This window comes from Rhododendron vialii, chromosome 10a, assembly GCF_030253575.1.
Source record: "Rhododendron vialii isolate Sample 1 chromosome 10a, ASM3025357v1".
Taxonomy (NCBI): Eukaryota; Viridiplantae; Streptophyta; class Magnoliopsida; order Ericales; family Ericaceae; genus Rhododendron; species Rhododendron vialii.
In genome coordinates, this window is record NC_080566.1 from 7516311 (window position 1) to 7532655 (window position 16345).

The 16345-nt window shown below is 42.1% G+C and overlaps 3 protein-coding genes across 9 annotated transcripts in view; 1 reads left to right on the plus strand and 2 right to left on the minus strand.

Annotated features, from left to right (window-relative positions):
* LOC131304607 (transcription factor CYCLOIDEA-like) overlaps positions 1–16345 on the minus strand; it is a 67390-nt gene that overhangs the window by 27129 nt on the left and 23916 nt on the right. The gene's annotated exons all lie outside the window — the stretch shown is intronic.
* Positions 1–16345, minus strand: part of LOC131304610 (transcription factor CYCLOIDEA-like) — a 76968-nt gene that overhangs the window by 13832 nt on the left and 46791 nt on the right. The gene's annotated exons all lie outside the window — the stretch shown is intronic.
* Positions 11131–12024, plus strand: LOC131302827 (uncharacterized). Its single transcript, XM_058329621.1, has 3 exons — positions 11131–11273; positions 11328–11706; positions 11827–12024. Exons 1-3 carry the CDS (start codon positions 11131–11133, stop codon positions 12022–12024), a joined length of 720 nt encoding a protein of 239 aa, XP_058185604.1.

Consider the following 16345-nt stretch of genomic DNA (forward strand, 5'->3'; position numbering starts at 1 on the left):
TCTATCAGTTATTTAATTGATATTTTACTTCAAAACATCCATTATTTAAAATCACTTATTTAACTTTGTTATCTAAATTGTATTTTTAGAAAAAATAAGTGATATATTGGCGTAAAGACAAAAAATTTAGTGTGAACTCATCCATCATCCATTATCTGTTGCTTTATTTTTGGGAGAAGAAAAAAATAGATTGACAAAGTTAACGTTATCTGTTGCTTTTTTTTGAAAGATGAAGAGAATATATTTGAGCATATAAGGTCATCTGTTTCTTTATTTTGGAAATAGTTTAGCAGAGATAATATTATCTGTTTTTTATTTTGAAAGATACAAAGGATAAATTAGCACATTAAGATTATTTGTTGCTTTATTCGGTGTGACAAAAAAATGTTCAACAAAGATAACCACATTTGTTGATGTTGTTACGATTTTGGAAAGTTCAAATTTTACATAGATAACCTTATTTGTTAATTGCAAGCGGAGCGTCAGTGCAATTTTTACGGCTCTTTGCCCCAATGCATAAGGTGTGGGGTTCTAGTTACCCCCTCCTCCCACACTAACATCTAACTTATAACCACTTCCCTAAAGTATAGCAACAAAAAAAAAACCTTTTCTGTTAAATTGTTTTGGGATAATACAGAGTAACACACTCCCTCCATCCCAATAAATATCCGGCTTGCAAACCTAGGCCTTTAAATAGATGCATTCTTTTTGTTCAAAAAATTAGGAAAAAATACCTTCGGGGCCAAGGTATCTTTTTTCCAATTTTTTCAAATATTTGAACCAAAAAAATGTATGTTTTTAAAGGTCTAGGTTCGCGGGCTGGACATTTATTTAGAAATGGAGGAAGCATAAGGTTATTTGTGTGCTTCATGTGTCACACATATACTGTTACCAGTGCGTATTTATTTGTGTTATTAAAAAACATAACACATATAAAATTATATTTTTGGTTGGTGGGTCACACATACAATGTTACATGTGTGTATTTATTTTGTTATTAGGATATGCCAAAGTAACACATACAAACTTATATTTTTGTTTTATGCCATACAAATAACGTTATTTGTGTGTCAAAGTAGTAATACATAAATAAGATTATTATTTTTGTTTGAATGTGGAGCATGTGCCGCTTAGCCAAGTGGAGTATATGAGTATTAACAATACTGACAAGAAAACTTAACCATACATACCCCCATCAAATGGAGTTTTTGTCTTTTTTCCACAACCCAAGTGAAAATGCATGGAAAACTAATATTGCAGGTCAAAGTGTCCTCAAACAGCTATCATCGTTCACCAGCGATAAAGTTTCCAATATAGTTCACCGGCGATAAAGTTCCCAGCACTATACTGTCGATCTAACATTTCTCGATTATGATTCCGGTAATCATTGGGATTTTATCAGTTCAGCCTTGGGCGGCGACCAAGTTTTCTGGCCGGAGTTGGGATGGCTGGCGTGGATGTCGCAGTCTAGGAAGATGGCAGCAGCGTTGTTGACGATGACGTCGAGCATGTCGCAGCTAAATTGTTGCTGGAGATAATTTAGAAAAATGGCAAAGTACAGATTAACTTCCTGAGGTTTTCGCCTTTGGTAGATGACCCTCCTGTGATTTATTAATGACACATCGCCTCCTTGTAGTTTTGGAGTAAAGTGCAATGACTAACTCCGTTAATGGTAGAAGTAAAAAAACCATGTTACCCTTTCTCAAATAAAGTGCTTTACTCTTCTTAACACCAAGAGAGAGAGAGAGATGGCAGCTAATACTCCTTAATTTTTTTTATCAGATACTCTCCTTAATTTGAAATTCAACCAGCATAAATTCTAATTACACGTTGACGTATCTGCCGCGTTCGACCCGACCCAGAGCGAATAGTCGGGATCGAGCGCCGTCTTCTCTGAGGACGGCAGATAGTACTCGCTAGAGAGGGAGTTGTTGTCGCCGAAGCTGCTACCGCTCGACTGCCTCTGCAAGCCGATCCGGCCCGACTGGTTTCCAGTCATGCGGTGGTCGATCAGCGCCCATGTCGAATCCCCCTCCTCTCTCTCTCTCCCAGTCGAATCTCCCTCCCATGTGGTTGTCAATCAGCTGCCAGTCGATTCGCTCAGCAGGCGGTGGCTGTGAAGCTTGACGTTAGGGCCGACGGGCCCATCGGCGAGGCGGCCGTGCTGAGGGCTTGGGATGTGTTTGGGACCATTGATGTTCTTATAAACAATGCTGATGTTTCAGGTGATTCATACCAAACCAATTCAAACCACCTGAAACCATATTAATTTGAATTTTGGGGTTTGATTTAAGGCTGGAAATATATGTGCGTCGAAAAGGTGTACGGTGGTGGCGGCAAAAAGATTTGAGGCTGGCAATATTGGGTTGGGGTAAATGGATATGGTTTTGAGTTTGTTTAAGGAAGAAGATGAGGAAAAGGATACTAAAGTCATTTTACAATTCACAAAAAGTCTAACGGTTGCACTTTACTCTCAAACCATAGAGGGGCAATGTGGTCATTAATGAATCACGGGGGGTCATCTGCCAAATGCGAAAACCTCAAGAAGGTAATTCGTATTTTGCCCTTAGAAAAATCTCCGCGTCGATCGTTGGAGGATGTTGTTGGAGATGCCGTCGAAAAAATCACAAGGCTCTCAATCGGTGAAGGTTGTCGGCCATCGAGAGAGAGAACGCGCGCGATACAGAGAGAAGTGATGTTTGGGGGTTGGCGAAACTATTTTGAAATTCCACCTCTTCGGTTTGTTGTTTTGTTTTAAAGGGGGGTAATTTTGGAAGGGGAGGGGGAATGTCCTGGCTGGTTGGAAATATTTGATGACTTAATTACATCATTACACCCTATATGATGTCCTTCTAGCCAAAGCTCCCCTCTTCATTTTAGGGAGGTGGGAAATTAGGTCATACATTGGGCAGAGACAGAGAGGTAAGAGTGGATATTTGGCTGGACTGAAAGCTAGTAGCTGATACGAGCGTAAATATTCACATTAGCGCTTTCTAATTTATCTTGTTAAGTCCTATTTATATTATTATTCGAGCTTAATGCTTAATTTGTATATTATAGGTATTTGGAGGATTTGGTACAAAAAGCGTGAAGCTGGTCCATTTGAATATCATATGGAGTTTAGCATTGAACTAATTAGTCCACAGGCATTACCGAAAAATCATTTGCAATTTTATTGCGTGGGCCCAATGCTTGTTGACTAAAAGGTGGGCCATAGAGTAAAAGAGTAATTATGGGCTGAGAAGGAATTAATTGGAAGTCAACTTAGGAATAAAAGAAAAAGAAAAGAAAAGGAGTATAGGTTTTTGTTTATTTTGGTTAGTCGGCACTTCTCACTTACATATAAAAGGACGAAAAACGGGGCTATGAGAGTAGGTATTTTTTTTATTCTTTTCAGTAGGTTTTCTTACGGACGATTACTTTATTTTTTTTTTTTACGATCGAAGAGCTACAGAGAAGAAAGTGGCGCTGTGATATCTACTTGGATTCATCACGCACGAAAAAAAAAGAGAACGTGGCTGCCGTGGTTACGAAGAACAGGGACTACGGCCAATATTGTTGAGTGTTCTCTTTTCCTTTCAAGTTATTTAAAGCTTTGTTGAATTACTCATCTTTCGGTAACTCGTATTATATTTTGTTCTTAATTAAAGTTATTCATTTGAGTTTTCTTGGTATTAATCTTTTATTTGTTTTCTCTTCTGAGTAATAGAAACATGTTTCAAATTAGGATTTATTCTTTTTCATGCAAAATGATTAGTGAGTAGTCGTACAGGTAGGGTCGCGGGGTGATTAGCACACAGTGCCCAGTTTGGGTACTGCTCCTATTTTCAAACAATAAAAAAAACGATTTTAGATTGTAAAAATACTTTCAGTAGACGAACCTGGGCATTGTCGGAGCCCATGTGAACGGGAGAATGGGGGTCCAAAACTCATTCTTCGCTGCACATGGGTAAACAGCGACCATTAGGGTTTGCATCTTGCGGGATATCTTTTTCAACATTAAGTTGAATGTTTTTAAGAACATCGAATGAAGCAGGTTAATCTGGACTGATTGTTAGTGCTATGATTCCTATGATTGTACCTCCTTTAATTATCTGAAAAGTACAATCAATTTCTAGGTTTTAATTAATCTTTGCATAAAACGATAAGGGGTGGCTACCTAAGAGCTAATTTTAATACTATAACCCGAGGTTCCACAGCACACACTTCACCGTCCTTAGTGGATTCGACTTCGGTCTTACCGGGTATTGTGCTACATCTGTCTCAACCCTACGCTTGGGGCAACCCATTATTTTAGGTCTAAAAATCGGTCAAGCATTTTGGGCGCCGTTACCGGAGACGGTAACGTGTTTTAAGAATTCAGGTAGTATTTTTATTTTTATTTTTTTTAGTTTATTTAGTTGTTTTGAGTCAACATAGGTAAAGGTAAGCATTCCTCCATCGTAGGAAAGCAATCATCTCTAAAGCCTAAGTACTATCAAGATAATACTAGACGTCTCGTAACCATTGAGATAGCGCCGAGAGTAATCGTGGAGGAAGAATCTTTTAGTGGTGAGTCGTTTGATATCGGTGGCCTGTTCATTGATTTAATAATTGAGCCACCGATGGCAGAGCCACTGATGTCGATACGTGCACACATGCATCCTGAGAGGACCACTCCTTTCGGTCCAATAGTTCTACCAACCGAGACGATGAAAGCACTTAATGCTTTCACCATAAAGCCTGCTACGCATAATGCTCTTCCCCTATTTTATGGGAAGGAGAATGAGGATCCGTATGAGCATGCTCATTATTTCGACGGTTTGGTGCGCACCCTTGCCACCACTTCTTAGTGGGAGAATGCTTGTCTTAAGCTTTTTCCAGCCTCGCTCAAGGACTATGCGGATAAATGGCTGCGAATGCAGAAGCCACAGTCTCTCATGACGTGGGCTGCTGTTCGAGATCTATTTTACAAGAAATATTTCTTGGAGAGTAAATCGAAGTACCTAACTCGCCAAGTTCAGTCGTATAAGCAGAAAAAGGGCGAGTCGTTCTTAAGGTGCTGTGAGCGGTTTAAGGACTTGCTGTTGTCCTTGCCGCATCATGGTTTCGTGAAACACCAGTTGATGTCATTTTTCTATTTGGGCTTGAATGTTGCTACGGTCCAACAAATTGAGTACCTCTGTAAGGAGGAGGACTTCCAAGACAAATCCCCGAACGATGCATGGGACTTTCTAGATGAGTTGGCTGAAATAAACCAGAGTTAGAAACCTTCCAACCTCGGTGATAGAGCCATGGCTGCGCAGGAACCCAGTGGGTCCAGCATTTTTCTGTCAAGTGTGCGAGAGCACAATGTCTAGTCTCAACTGGATAAAATGGCTAAGGAGTTAGAGGACTTGAAGTTTAAGCAAGTCCATCAAGTGAGTGAGGTGAGAGTTGATGAGGTTTGTGCCTTATGTGAGTGTTTGGGGCATCTAGTTACCGCTTGCCCCGTTTTTCCTATGGTGAAAGAAGCCTACCAAAGCAATTAGGCTGAGGTGAATGCAATTAACTAGCGTTGGGATCCGTATTCAAATACCTACAATCCTAGGTGGGCCCAAAACCCATTTCTAGGTTGGAGGGATCAAAAAGCCGCAGTACAACCCCAGGCACCACTTCAGTAGCAGTCAGTCAAGCAGTTCCGGCCTTCTCAAGGCCAAATGACCCAGTTTCGTTACCCACCTCAGCAGCAGCAAGGATTCGGTCCTTCATCTTTTGGACCACCCACAGGCATAAACCATCCCCCGCGGGATAAACAGACTGATGAGATGATGAATGCTTTCATGCAGTCTCAATTAAACTTCACTGAGCAAACCAAACAGGCAATTGATGACATTAGGACACAATTGACCCAGTTAACGGTGGTAGTTGGACAAGTCCAGTAGGAGAAGGGAAAGTTTCCTTCTCAACCTCTAGTCAATGCCATCGGTACTCATTATGTGGGCGATTCTTCTGGCCCAAGTAATCCGAATCTCAGTCTGAAAGAGGCTAAGGCGATCACTCTCAGAAGTGGAAAGGTGATCGACAAAGACTTACCTCCCAAGCAAAAATCGGTGCCACCCCCGGTGTCGGTAGCTATACCAGCATTCGTTCCAGACTTGGGAAGTATTCCTAAGGTAGAGAAGGAGGCGGAGTCTCCTGAAATGGTGGTGCCTGCAATTACAGGCCCCACGACTCCAACACCACCTATTGCTCCATATCCAAATCGCTTGGTGGCGAAGCCTAAGGTCAATGTGAACTTTCAAATGCTTGAATTATTCAAGAAAGTTCAGTTTCCTATCTCTTTGATGGAAGCCATTGACGTAATTCCTTAGTTTGCAAAGGTCTTGAAGGATCTGTGCACGTCAAAATGGAGAACCAAGAGTCAGGATACAGTGCTTCTGATGGAGCAAGTGAGCTCTATTCTCCAGGCTGAGATCCCCACCAAGTGTAAGGACCCTGGTTGTCCCACCATTCCTATAGCTATGCGGGCCAAAAATTCGATAAGGCTTTATTGGATTTAGGAGCAAGTGTCAACTTGCTCCCTTATTCGGTATACTTGAAGCTGGGTTAGGCGATTTGAGAGCCACTCCAGTCATGCTACAGTTAGCTGACCGGAGTGTGAGAATTCCAAAGGGAGTGGTGGAGGATGTTCTGATTCAAGTGGGCGAGTTTCTTTTTCCAGTCGACTTTATTGTCCTGGATACTTGCCTAATACCGGAGGTCTTTAAGAAGACTCCTATCATCCTTGGCCACCCATTTTTAGCCACCTCCAGTGTTGTTATGAATTGCAAAACTGGACAAGTCCAATTGTCATTTGGGGACTTGAAATGGAGGTGAATATTTTCAATGTAGATAGTCGGGTTGAGGATGATGAGGAGATATATGAGGTGAGTTTGATCGATACGCTGGTGCAAGAGCATGTCGATAGTGTGTTGTACAAGGATCCTCTAGAGATAGTATTAACTGCCGAAAAGGCATCATTATGAGATTCTCCAGAGGTAAGGAGTTTAATGGAGATGCTTGCAGTGGAAGATGTGTGTGGCGCCGCTTGGAATCTAGTTCCTGAGCCGCTGGGTGCCCAATCTCCTAAAGCTCTCCCGTCGTCAATCCAACCGTCTAAACTAGAGTTAAAGCCTCTGCCAGACACACTTAAGTATGCCTTCCTTAAAGGCGATGATACTTTTTCGGTTGTGATCTCCTCATCCCTTGAGGTGGATCAAGAGGCTAAGTTGATTGCCTTGCTGAGAAAGCACGTGGGCGCGATAGGCTGGACAATAGTTGATTTACAGGGTATTAGTCCAACGGTGTGTACACACCGTATTTTTCTAGATGAGGACATGAAGCCTTCTAGGCAACCTCAGCGTCGTCTGAACCCTAATATGAAGGAGGTGGTTCGGGCTGAGGTGCTGAAGCTCTTAGATGCAGGTATTATTTACTCGATAGCCCATAGTGAGTGGGTAAGCTCGGTGCAAATAGTGCCTAAGAAGGCTGGAGTGACTGTTGTGAGAAACGGCGAGGGCGAGCTGGTGCTGACTCATGTTCAAACCGGGTGGCGAGTTTGCATCAATTACCGGAAGCTCAATGCGAGCACCCAGAAAAACCATTTCCCTCTCCCATTCATTGATCAAATTTTGGAGAAGGTGGCTGACCGGGCATTCTATTGCTTCCTGGATGGGTACTCTGGCTACAATCAGATTGAGGTAGCCATGGAGGACCAGGAGAAGACCATGTTCACATGTCCTTATGGTACGTTTGCCTACCGTCACATGCCGTTTGGCTTGTACAATACTCCCGGAACCTTTTCAATGTGCATGATGGGAATATTTAGCGACATGGTAGAGAAGATCGTGAAGGTGTTTATGGATGACTTTTCAGTTTTCGGAGATTCGTTTGACGAATGTCTTGAGAATTTAGGAAAGGTTTTGCAACGGTACGAGGAGAAGCAACTTGTGCTTAATTGGGAGAAGTGTCATTTCATGGTGACCCAAGGGATTGTGTTGGGACACATTGTCTCATCCAAGGGTATTGAGGTGGACAAGTCGAAGATTGATTTGATCGCAAATCTTCCCATTCCAAAGTCTGTTAAAGACATTCGATCTTTCCTTGGTCACGCCGATTTCTACCGGCGTTTTATTAAAGGATTCAATGCTATCTCCCGACCGTTGTGCTGTAGACACCCCATTCTGGACCGTCCAGATAACGTTATTTGTCGATCTTTTGTTTTCCCCAATGATGATTTTAGTCGAAAACAGTTTAAGGACAAAGGTGTGGTTGAGCTTTGAGCGTCCCTAACCTCTCTCAAACCCCTTTCAAACCCTTCAAACCAGAGCCAAACAGCCCCAACAAAACCCAACTGACATACGCCAGTGTCCTGGAGGCGTACGCCAGTTATCTGCCACGTGTCAGTCATCGACCAGTGGCCCAGCTTTTACCGGCGCACGCCAGTTAATAGTGGCGCACGCCAGTCAAACCCAATCAAATCAACTTTATTCAGCCACTTGGGAGGGACTTTTGTGCCACCCTGACGTCGGCCACAGTAGCCCCTGATGATTGTATCGTCCAGGCCCGCTCCCTCTCTCTCCTACACCCCCCATCAAGGCAAGTCCCATGCATTTAATGCATGGGAGGCTCCAACCTTGCCTTGACCAGCCAAACAAGGCCTTGGTCCCAGACTGATCTCAGTCTCTCTCCCCTATAAATACCCCCCTTGCATTCATTTGCAAGGGGTTAGCATCATCAAGAAGCAAAAGCACCCCTCTCCTCTCTTCTTGCTTTTTCTCTTCTTCTTCCATTGAAAGAGAAAGGAAAGAAGCCCATTTCCATATACCTCCACTGATGTCCAGTCACCATACAACATCCATCTTCAACCTCTAGGCTCTAAACCACCTTCAAACTTCAACACCCAAAAGGTATACCACCTTTGCTTTCCTTTCTGTTTTCGGCCCCTGAGGGGAACCAGCAAGGCCCAGGCTAGTAAACAATACTAGTCCTGGCCTTGAACTGGTAAAATACAACAATCGTATGCGACAATACTTGGCGCACGCCAGTTTATATACGCCGTACGCCAGTCATGGCAGTACGAGCACAACTGGCGTGGGGATCAAGGATCGTCATTCTTTTGTTTTATCTTTCTGTCAATCACCCTTGCATGCTAAACAACCAGTTTACTGTCTTCTGTATGTTGAGAACTGTTTAGATGTAGTAGTTATTGCTTATTCTTTGTCTATTTAGAAGGCCTCTAGGATCCTTCTGGTCATGTTCCAGAGCCCAGATGATGCAAAAGCCAAGCACTGGGTTAGGGTCAAACGTGCGTACGGCAGTCCATAACTGGCGTACGGCGGTTGTTCCGCGACCCAGTGGCTGGCCCTTGCATTTTAGTGTGATCTTGGCCTCCTTCCTGTCCCCACTCTGTTTAGGGGGTTTCTTGTCTATTTTCATGGCTTCAAGCCATCTCATCTGTCTGTAAATATATATATATCCTGCTTATTTAACTACATGGTTTGTCATGGGTGTGCGCTGGTCCTTTTCCAGAGCCCAGAGGGTTGCAAACAAGGACTGTGAAACTAGACGAGTGGAGTACGTCAGTCTCTCTGCGGCGTGCGCAAGTCAAACCAACATGCAGTGGCTCGACCAGTGCATGCTGGTAGAACTTGCTCATGCCCTTGCGGGGCAGCGTACTGCAATTTGTCCGGTTTGCTCAGTGCTTGTTCTCAATCTATATTTAGCATTGCAATCAAGCCATCCATAAATATTTTGCCACATAAATCACAACTTGTTATAGTTTTAACCCCCATTAACTGTTCCCCCGCCCTAACTGGCTAAAAAATGATTAAATGAGAGAAAAAAACAAATGTTTTATAAAATGCCCGAGTAGAGACCGATCTCCGGATCGGGCGAGAGGGGTGCCATAAAACCCTTCCCCTCTCGTAACATGGCTCCCGAACCTCAGATATCGAAGGTGACGACGGACCGGTCTACGCCTTTTCAAAATCAAACAAACGTGGCAAACGTTTTCGAGTTCGGTTCCTTGGGTGTTTTTCACCGCTAAAACCCGAGTGGCGACTCTGAATCGAGGCGTTTCACCGCGCTTTTCCAAACACAAAAAGGGCCGCACCCAATTTTCCGAAGCAAAATTTCTGGGGCGCGTGCCCACATGTGCCATTTACTGTCAAAAGAAACGCCCTTTATGTGGTTTGATGCGTGTGAGGAGGCATTCCAGACGTTGAAGTGAAGTCTCACTACTCCACCGATCGTACACCCCTCAGATTGGAGTTTGCCCTTTGAGTTAATGTGCGACGTCTCCGACTATGCTGCCGGGGCAGTTTTAGTGCAATGGTTAGGGAAAGATCCCTGCGTCGTGTACTATGCGAGCAAGACTTTGAATGAGGCACAAATAAACAACATTACTACTGAGAAGGAATTGCTCGCGGTGGTGTTTACCTTAAACAAGTTTCGATCCTACTTGCTGGGTTCGCAGATTGTGGTGTATACCGATCATGCGGTCTTGAAATATCTGATGACCAAGCAAGATGCGAAAGCTCGCCTTATCCGGTGGATTCTTTTACTGCAAGAATTCCACCTCATCGTTAAGGATAAGAAAGGGGTTGAGAATGTAGTGGCCGACCACTTGTCTCGTCTGGAGTTTGATGACCCCACATCTCATCTCCCCATCGTGGATACTTTTCCTGACGAGCAGTTGTTCGCTGTTAATACGTGCCCAGGGTTTGCAGATATCGCCAATTATTTGGAGACTGGCAAATTCCACCCCATTGGTCCATAGCTAAGAAGAAGCGATTTTTGAGAGAGGTCCGAAAATATAGTTACGATGATCCATATGTGTTTAAGTATTGCGCGGACCAAATTGTGCGCCGGTGTGTCCCCGAAGCTGATCAAAGAGGAATTTTACAGTTTTATCACACCGAGGTGTGCGGAGGTCATTTCTCCGCAAAGAAGACCGCTGCCAAGGTCAATGAGTGTGGTTTCTTTTGGTCGAATCTTTTTAAGGATGCTTACGTCTTTTGTAAGTCGTGTGACCGGTGCCAGAAATTAGGAAAGGTTGGCCTGCGGAATATGATGCCTCTCTAGAACATTTTTGTGATAGAGGTATTCGATTGTTGGGGTATTGATTTCATGGGCCCATTTCCGGTGTCATACGGGTATAAGTACATCCTCTTGGCGGTGGATTATGTTTTCAAGTGGGTTGAGGCAATTCCCACTAAGACCAATGATTCTAAGGTTGTGCTAGAGTTCTTACGAACTAACATTTTGTCGAGGTTTGGCATGCCACGTGCTATTATCTCTGATTAGGGCACACATTTTTGCAATAGATCTTTTGGGGTGATAATGAGCAAGTATGGCATCTCTCACAAAGTGTCTACTGCTTATCACCCTCAAACTAACGGTCAGGCTGACCTAGCGAATCGTGAGATCAAGGGGATTCTCGAGAAGACCGTGAACCCGAATAGGAAGGATTCGTCACTTCGGTCGACCGATGCCTTATGGGCCTACCGCACTGTTTACAAGACCGTGTTGGGTGCTTCACCTTACTGGCTCGTTTATGGTAAGACCTGCCACTTGCCCGTTGAGATGGAGCATAAGGCCTATTGGGCTATCAAGACGCTAAACGCGCGTTTACCTAAGGCGGGTGCTCATAGGAAGCTCCAGTTGTGTGAGCTCGAGGAGATTAGGAATGACGCGTATGAGAGTGTAAGTATTTATAAGGCTAAGGTTAAGGCATATCATAATTGTAATATTCAGCGCAAAACTTTTAGTGTTGGTTAGAAAGTGTTACTGTATAACTCGCGCCTCCATTTGTTTCCTGGTAAGTTGAGGTCCCGGTGGGATGGTCCCTACATTATGCATAAGGTTTATCCGAATGGGTCAGTAGATGTTTGTGACCCTCAGAATGGTAATATTTCCAAGGTTAATGGGCAGCGTCTGAAACCATTTTTGGAATATGTAGAAGTCGGTGAACCTGAGGAGGTTTTGGTTGATCCTGTTTATTCGAATGACCCTGTTGTGTAGCCGTTGGGCTACGTTCATTCGGGAAGCTTTCGCGTACCATTCTTTTCACTAAGAAGTGAACCCGGCTCCTAGCGTTAGGGGTACCCATCATTGACTTGGGTTTTGGACACAATTTTTGTATACTTGTTCTTTTATTGGAGTGGTGTCAAATAAACTCTATTATCACAAAAGAAAAAAATCGTTGTTGATCTCATTATTTTTGTTGTTATCGAGTGTTGAGAATTTTTTGAATTGCCTACTTGTCTCTTAGGTTTGAAAAGTTGCATGGTTGTATTGCCCTTTGGAGAGGATTATAAGCCATTTTTGCTATTTTGAGCCGGTTTCGTTTCTTTCATTCACACATTTATCTTTTGTAAGCCAATTTGAGTTTCATGCATATAGTCTTTTTCTTGTTGAGCTCCACCATCTATATTGTGTCTTGAGAAGGGTTAGTTAATGATGTGAAGGTGAATTATTGAGAAGGGGATGAGTGGAATAGTGAATTGAGTTTTGATTGTTGGTGATCTTTCCCATTCAAAAAAAGAGAAAAAGACAAAAAGGGAGGACACACCAAAATTATTGTAGAAGAAGAAATATTTGTACTTAATGTGAGATTTTGTTAAAGGTAAAAAAAGAGAGATGTGGTGAAGTTGAAAAGAAGAAAAATATTAAAGAAAAAAAGAGAGCACGCATCGTTATATTTGCCCTATGTGAGTTGTGGTTAGCCTATTCTTAGACAATTGAATTTTTACTTAACCTTGAAATATTTTTTCCTTACTTGATGTTATAATTGAAACTGAAGTCCTATTTTATCCTAAGGGCAATAGGTTGTGGATTGATGGATAGAGAGAATTTTCAATACTTGGCATTCCGTTAATGAGATCGTGTGTCTACTTTGTAGAGCTTTCTTTTTGTGTCAACTTGTGCGGGATGCTTTGCTTTTATTTACATAACGTCCGCCCGCACATTTTGAGAGTAATATACACCTTGTTTCGAGTGATTTCATTTGTTGAGTGCATGACACAGTGAGATTTGAAGTCGAGACTTGGACCAGAGAGAACTTTTAGTTATTATTCACTTGTGACCGAAGCCCTTGTTCACACACGCTAAATTTAGGTGCTATGACTCATTTTTATGACTTGATAGTATCTAGAACTGCTTATGCCCATTATCTTTTTGTGATGGCTTCATATTCTTTGCTTGAAATATCATTGAGCTGTCTTACATGTTTTTGGGGTTCATGTGAAAAGTATTCACAATGTTTGTGGGTGTTCATTGCTGTAAACCCTCACGAGACTCCACTCGTCCTCTAGGGATCGCCTAAGGGTTTAAAAGATTTGTTGTACGGGCTAAGTGCAATTGTGAGTCCTACGAAAGTGACGTAGTTTAAATTTATCTTATTTGCTTTCTTTGCTCGGGACTAGCAAAGTGTAAGTTGGGGGGTGTGATAGGCGCGTAAATGTTCATATTAGCGCTCCCTAATTTATCTTGTTAAATCCTATTTATATTATTATTCGGAGCTTAATGCTTAATTTGTGTATTGTAAGTTTTTGGAGGATTTGGTACAAAAAGCGTGAAGCTGGTCCATTTGAAGATCATATGGAGTTTAACACTAAACTAATTAGTCCACGGGCATTACCAGAAAATCATTTGCAATTTTATTACGTGGGCCCAATGCTTGTTGACTTGGGCCATAGAGTAAAAGAGTGATTATGGGCTGAGAAGGAATTAGTTGGAAGTCAGCTTGGGAATAAAAGAAAAAGAAAAGAAAAGGAGTATAGGTTTTTGTTTTTTTTGTTTGTCGGCACTTCTCACTTATATATATAAAAGGACGAAGAACGAGGCTGCGGGAGTAGGTATTTTTTTTATTCTTTTTAGTAGGTTTTCTTATGGATGATTACTGTAGGGGGATGAAAACAATTGGTACTTCTGATCAACTGGATTGCAACGGCTTATTCGTGCCTCTTCACCGGAACCCTAACTCGACGTCTGAACCCTAATCTGCAAAATAGACAGGGGGTGAGTGCACCTTTGCCTCTCGTGGCAAAGGCCCTCCGATGCCTTTGTTAGTATCACGTACTAGAGATTTTACCCTAATTCTCAGTAGGAAAGCAATTAGAATACAATATATTGCGTACCTTTTGCCTTTAGGTTTACCTCATATTTATAGATTTGTGTATGCTTGTTGCCCAAGCATCTCTGTTGCTATAGGATTCCCATCTCGTATAGGAAACCTAGGATATCAAGGATTCTCGTTTCCTTTATCAGTTTATTAGAAAAGAGTCCTCTTCGGATTCTTTTCCATAAAGAGCCGAACATCCCATACTCGTTGGGTATCTTTCTCAGATCCTATATTCTTGGGATCTCATCCCTTAACGGAATACCACTGTTTCTGGACCCTTCCAGAGTATTCCCTTTGCTCCTACTCTTGATTGGAGCTCTTTCTTTGTTCGGCCGTCTCATGGCTGAACAGACGGCTTGGACCAGTTACTTCACATGTAACTGGTTCTTGAGCCCGTACAACCTTCCTGGACTATTGACTTCTCATGTCACTGGTCCATATTGCCGAACATTGTTTAGCACGATGACTGTCCTATCAATATTCAAACTATGGTCCCACGTACCATTTGCATTGCTTCTAACCGGTGATCCCTCGTATCACGTGCTTGGTTCTTACTTCATCTGTTCGGTTGTATCATAACCGAACAGTCTGCTTGGACCAGCTACTTCACATGTAACTTGGTCCAATGTAGTTGGAATATCTCTATCCGCCGAGCAATCAGTTTATACTCATGACTTCTCATGTCATTGGCCCTTATCACTGTTCAAAGCACTGACCGGCGATCAGTTACATTCAAGTTTTCACGTGTTCTTATACATCACGTGTTCGGTAACTAGATGGACCTTCTTCGGGAATACCTCCCTACAATTACTTTATTTATTTTTGACGATCGAAGAGCTACGGAGAAGAAAGTGGCGCTGTGATATCTTCTTGGACTCATCACGAACGGAAAAAAAAAAAAAAAGAACGTGGCTGCCGTGGTTATGAAGAACAGGGACTACGGTCAATATTGTTGAGTGTTCTCTTTTCCTTTCAAGTTATTTAAAACTTTATTGAATTACTTATCTTTCGGTAACTCGTATTATATTTTGCTCTTAATTAAAGTTATTCATTTGAGTTTTCTTGGTATTAATCTTTTGTTTGTTTTCTCTTCTGAGCAATAGAAACATGTTTCAAATTAGAGTTTATTCTTTTTCATGCATAATGATTAGTGAGTAGTCGTATAAGTAGGGTCGCGAGATGATTAGCACACTGTGGTCAGTTCGGGAACTGCTCCTATTTTCAAACAATAAAAAAAACGATTTTAGATTGTAAAAATACTTTCCGTAGACGATTCCGGGTATTGTCAGAGCCCATGTGAACGGAAGAATGGGGGTCCAAACTCATTCTTCGCTGCACGTGGGTAAACGGCAATCATTAAGGTTTGCATCTGGCGGGGTATCTTTTTCAATATTAAGTTGAATGTTTTTAAGAACATCGAATGGAGCAGGTTAATCTGGACTGGTTGCGAGTGCTATGAACCCTACGACTGTACCTCCTTTAATTATTTGAAAAGTACAATCAATTTCTAGGTTTTAATTAATCTTCGCATAAGACGATAATGGGTGGCTACCTAAGAGATAATTTTAATACTACAACCCGAGGTTTCACAACACACACTTCACCTTCCTTAGTGGATTCGACTTCAGTCTTACCGGATATTGTGCTACATCGATCTCAGCCCTACGCTTGGGGCAACCCATTATTTTAGGTCTAGAAATCGGTCAAGCAGTAGCACACTCCAGATGGGAGGTCCCGAAAAAGCATGTCGAAAAAGGAGAAAATAGATGGAAAATAGTACAATACGCTCTCTTTTGCGGTTTCGCAACCTTGTTCAATTGCTTTGTTTTTTTTTTTTTTTTTTGTTGTCAATGAAATCGATTTGTTCAATCACTTTAAATTCACAAATTTGCTTAAAATCATAATATCAAGACGAGTCAAACGACGCTTACGATATAAATGCTTTTAATTCAAAATTGGTGTTATGAATCTCATACAAATGTTAGTATGATTTTTATACAAAACTTATGAATTAAAGAATGATGTGGGGTGGTGGTTTGAGTTATGCGTTATCAAAAAAAAAAAAATGGGTCTCCTAGTAGATTTGACCGTTCTCTCCTTCTTCTTCACATCACTATGCAAGAGAAACAATCAGTTAGCACTGCCGGGTTGTAATTAAGCAAGCCAAGTGACACTCTGATGATTAAGTTAGCATGTGAAGGGAGGAGAAGAAGTACTATT

Bases quoted from the DNA above. Each gene is read 5' to 3' on its own strand.
- LOC131302827 (XM_058329621.1), top strand. From the start codon at position 11,131: ATGGGCCCATTTCCGGTGTCATACGGGTATAAGTACATCCTCTTGGCG. The intron at 11,274-11,327 runs GTTTGGCATGCC...TTTTTGCAATAG, and splicing joins CGAACTAACATTTTGTCGAG to ATCTTTTGGGGTGATAATGA. The intron at 11,707-11,826 runs GTAAGTATTTAT...TTTCCTGGTAAG, and splicing joins GGAATGACGCGTATGAGAGT to TTGAGGTCCCGGTGGGATGG.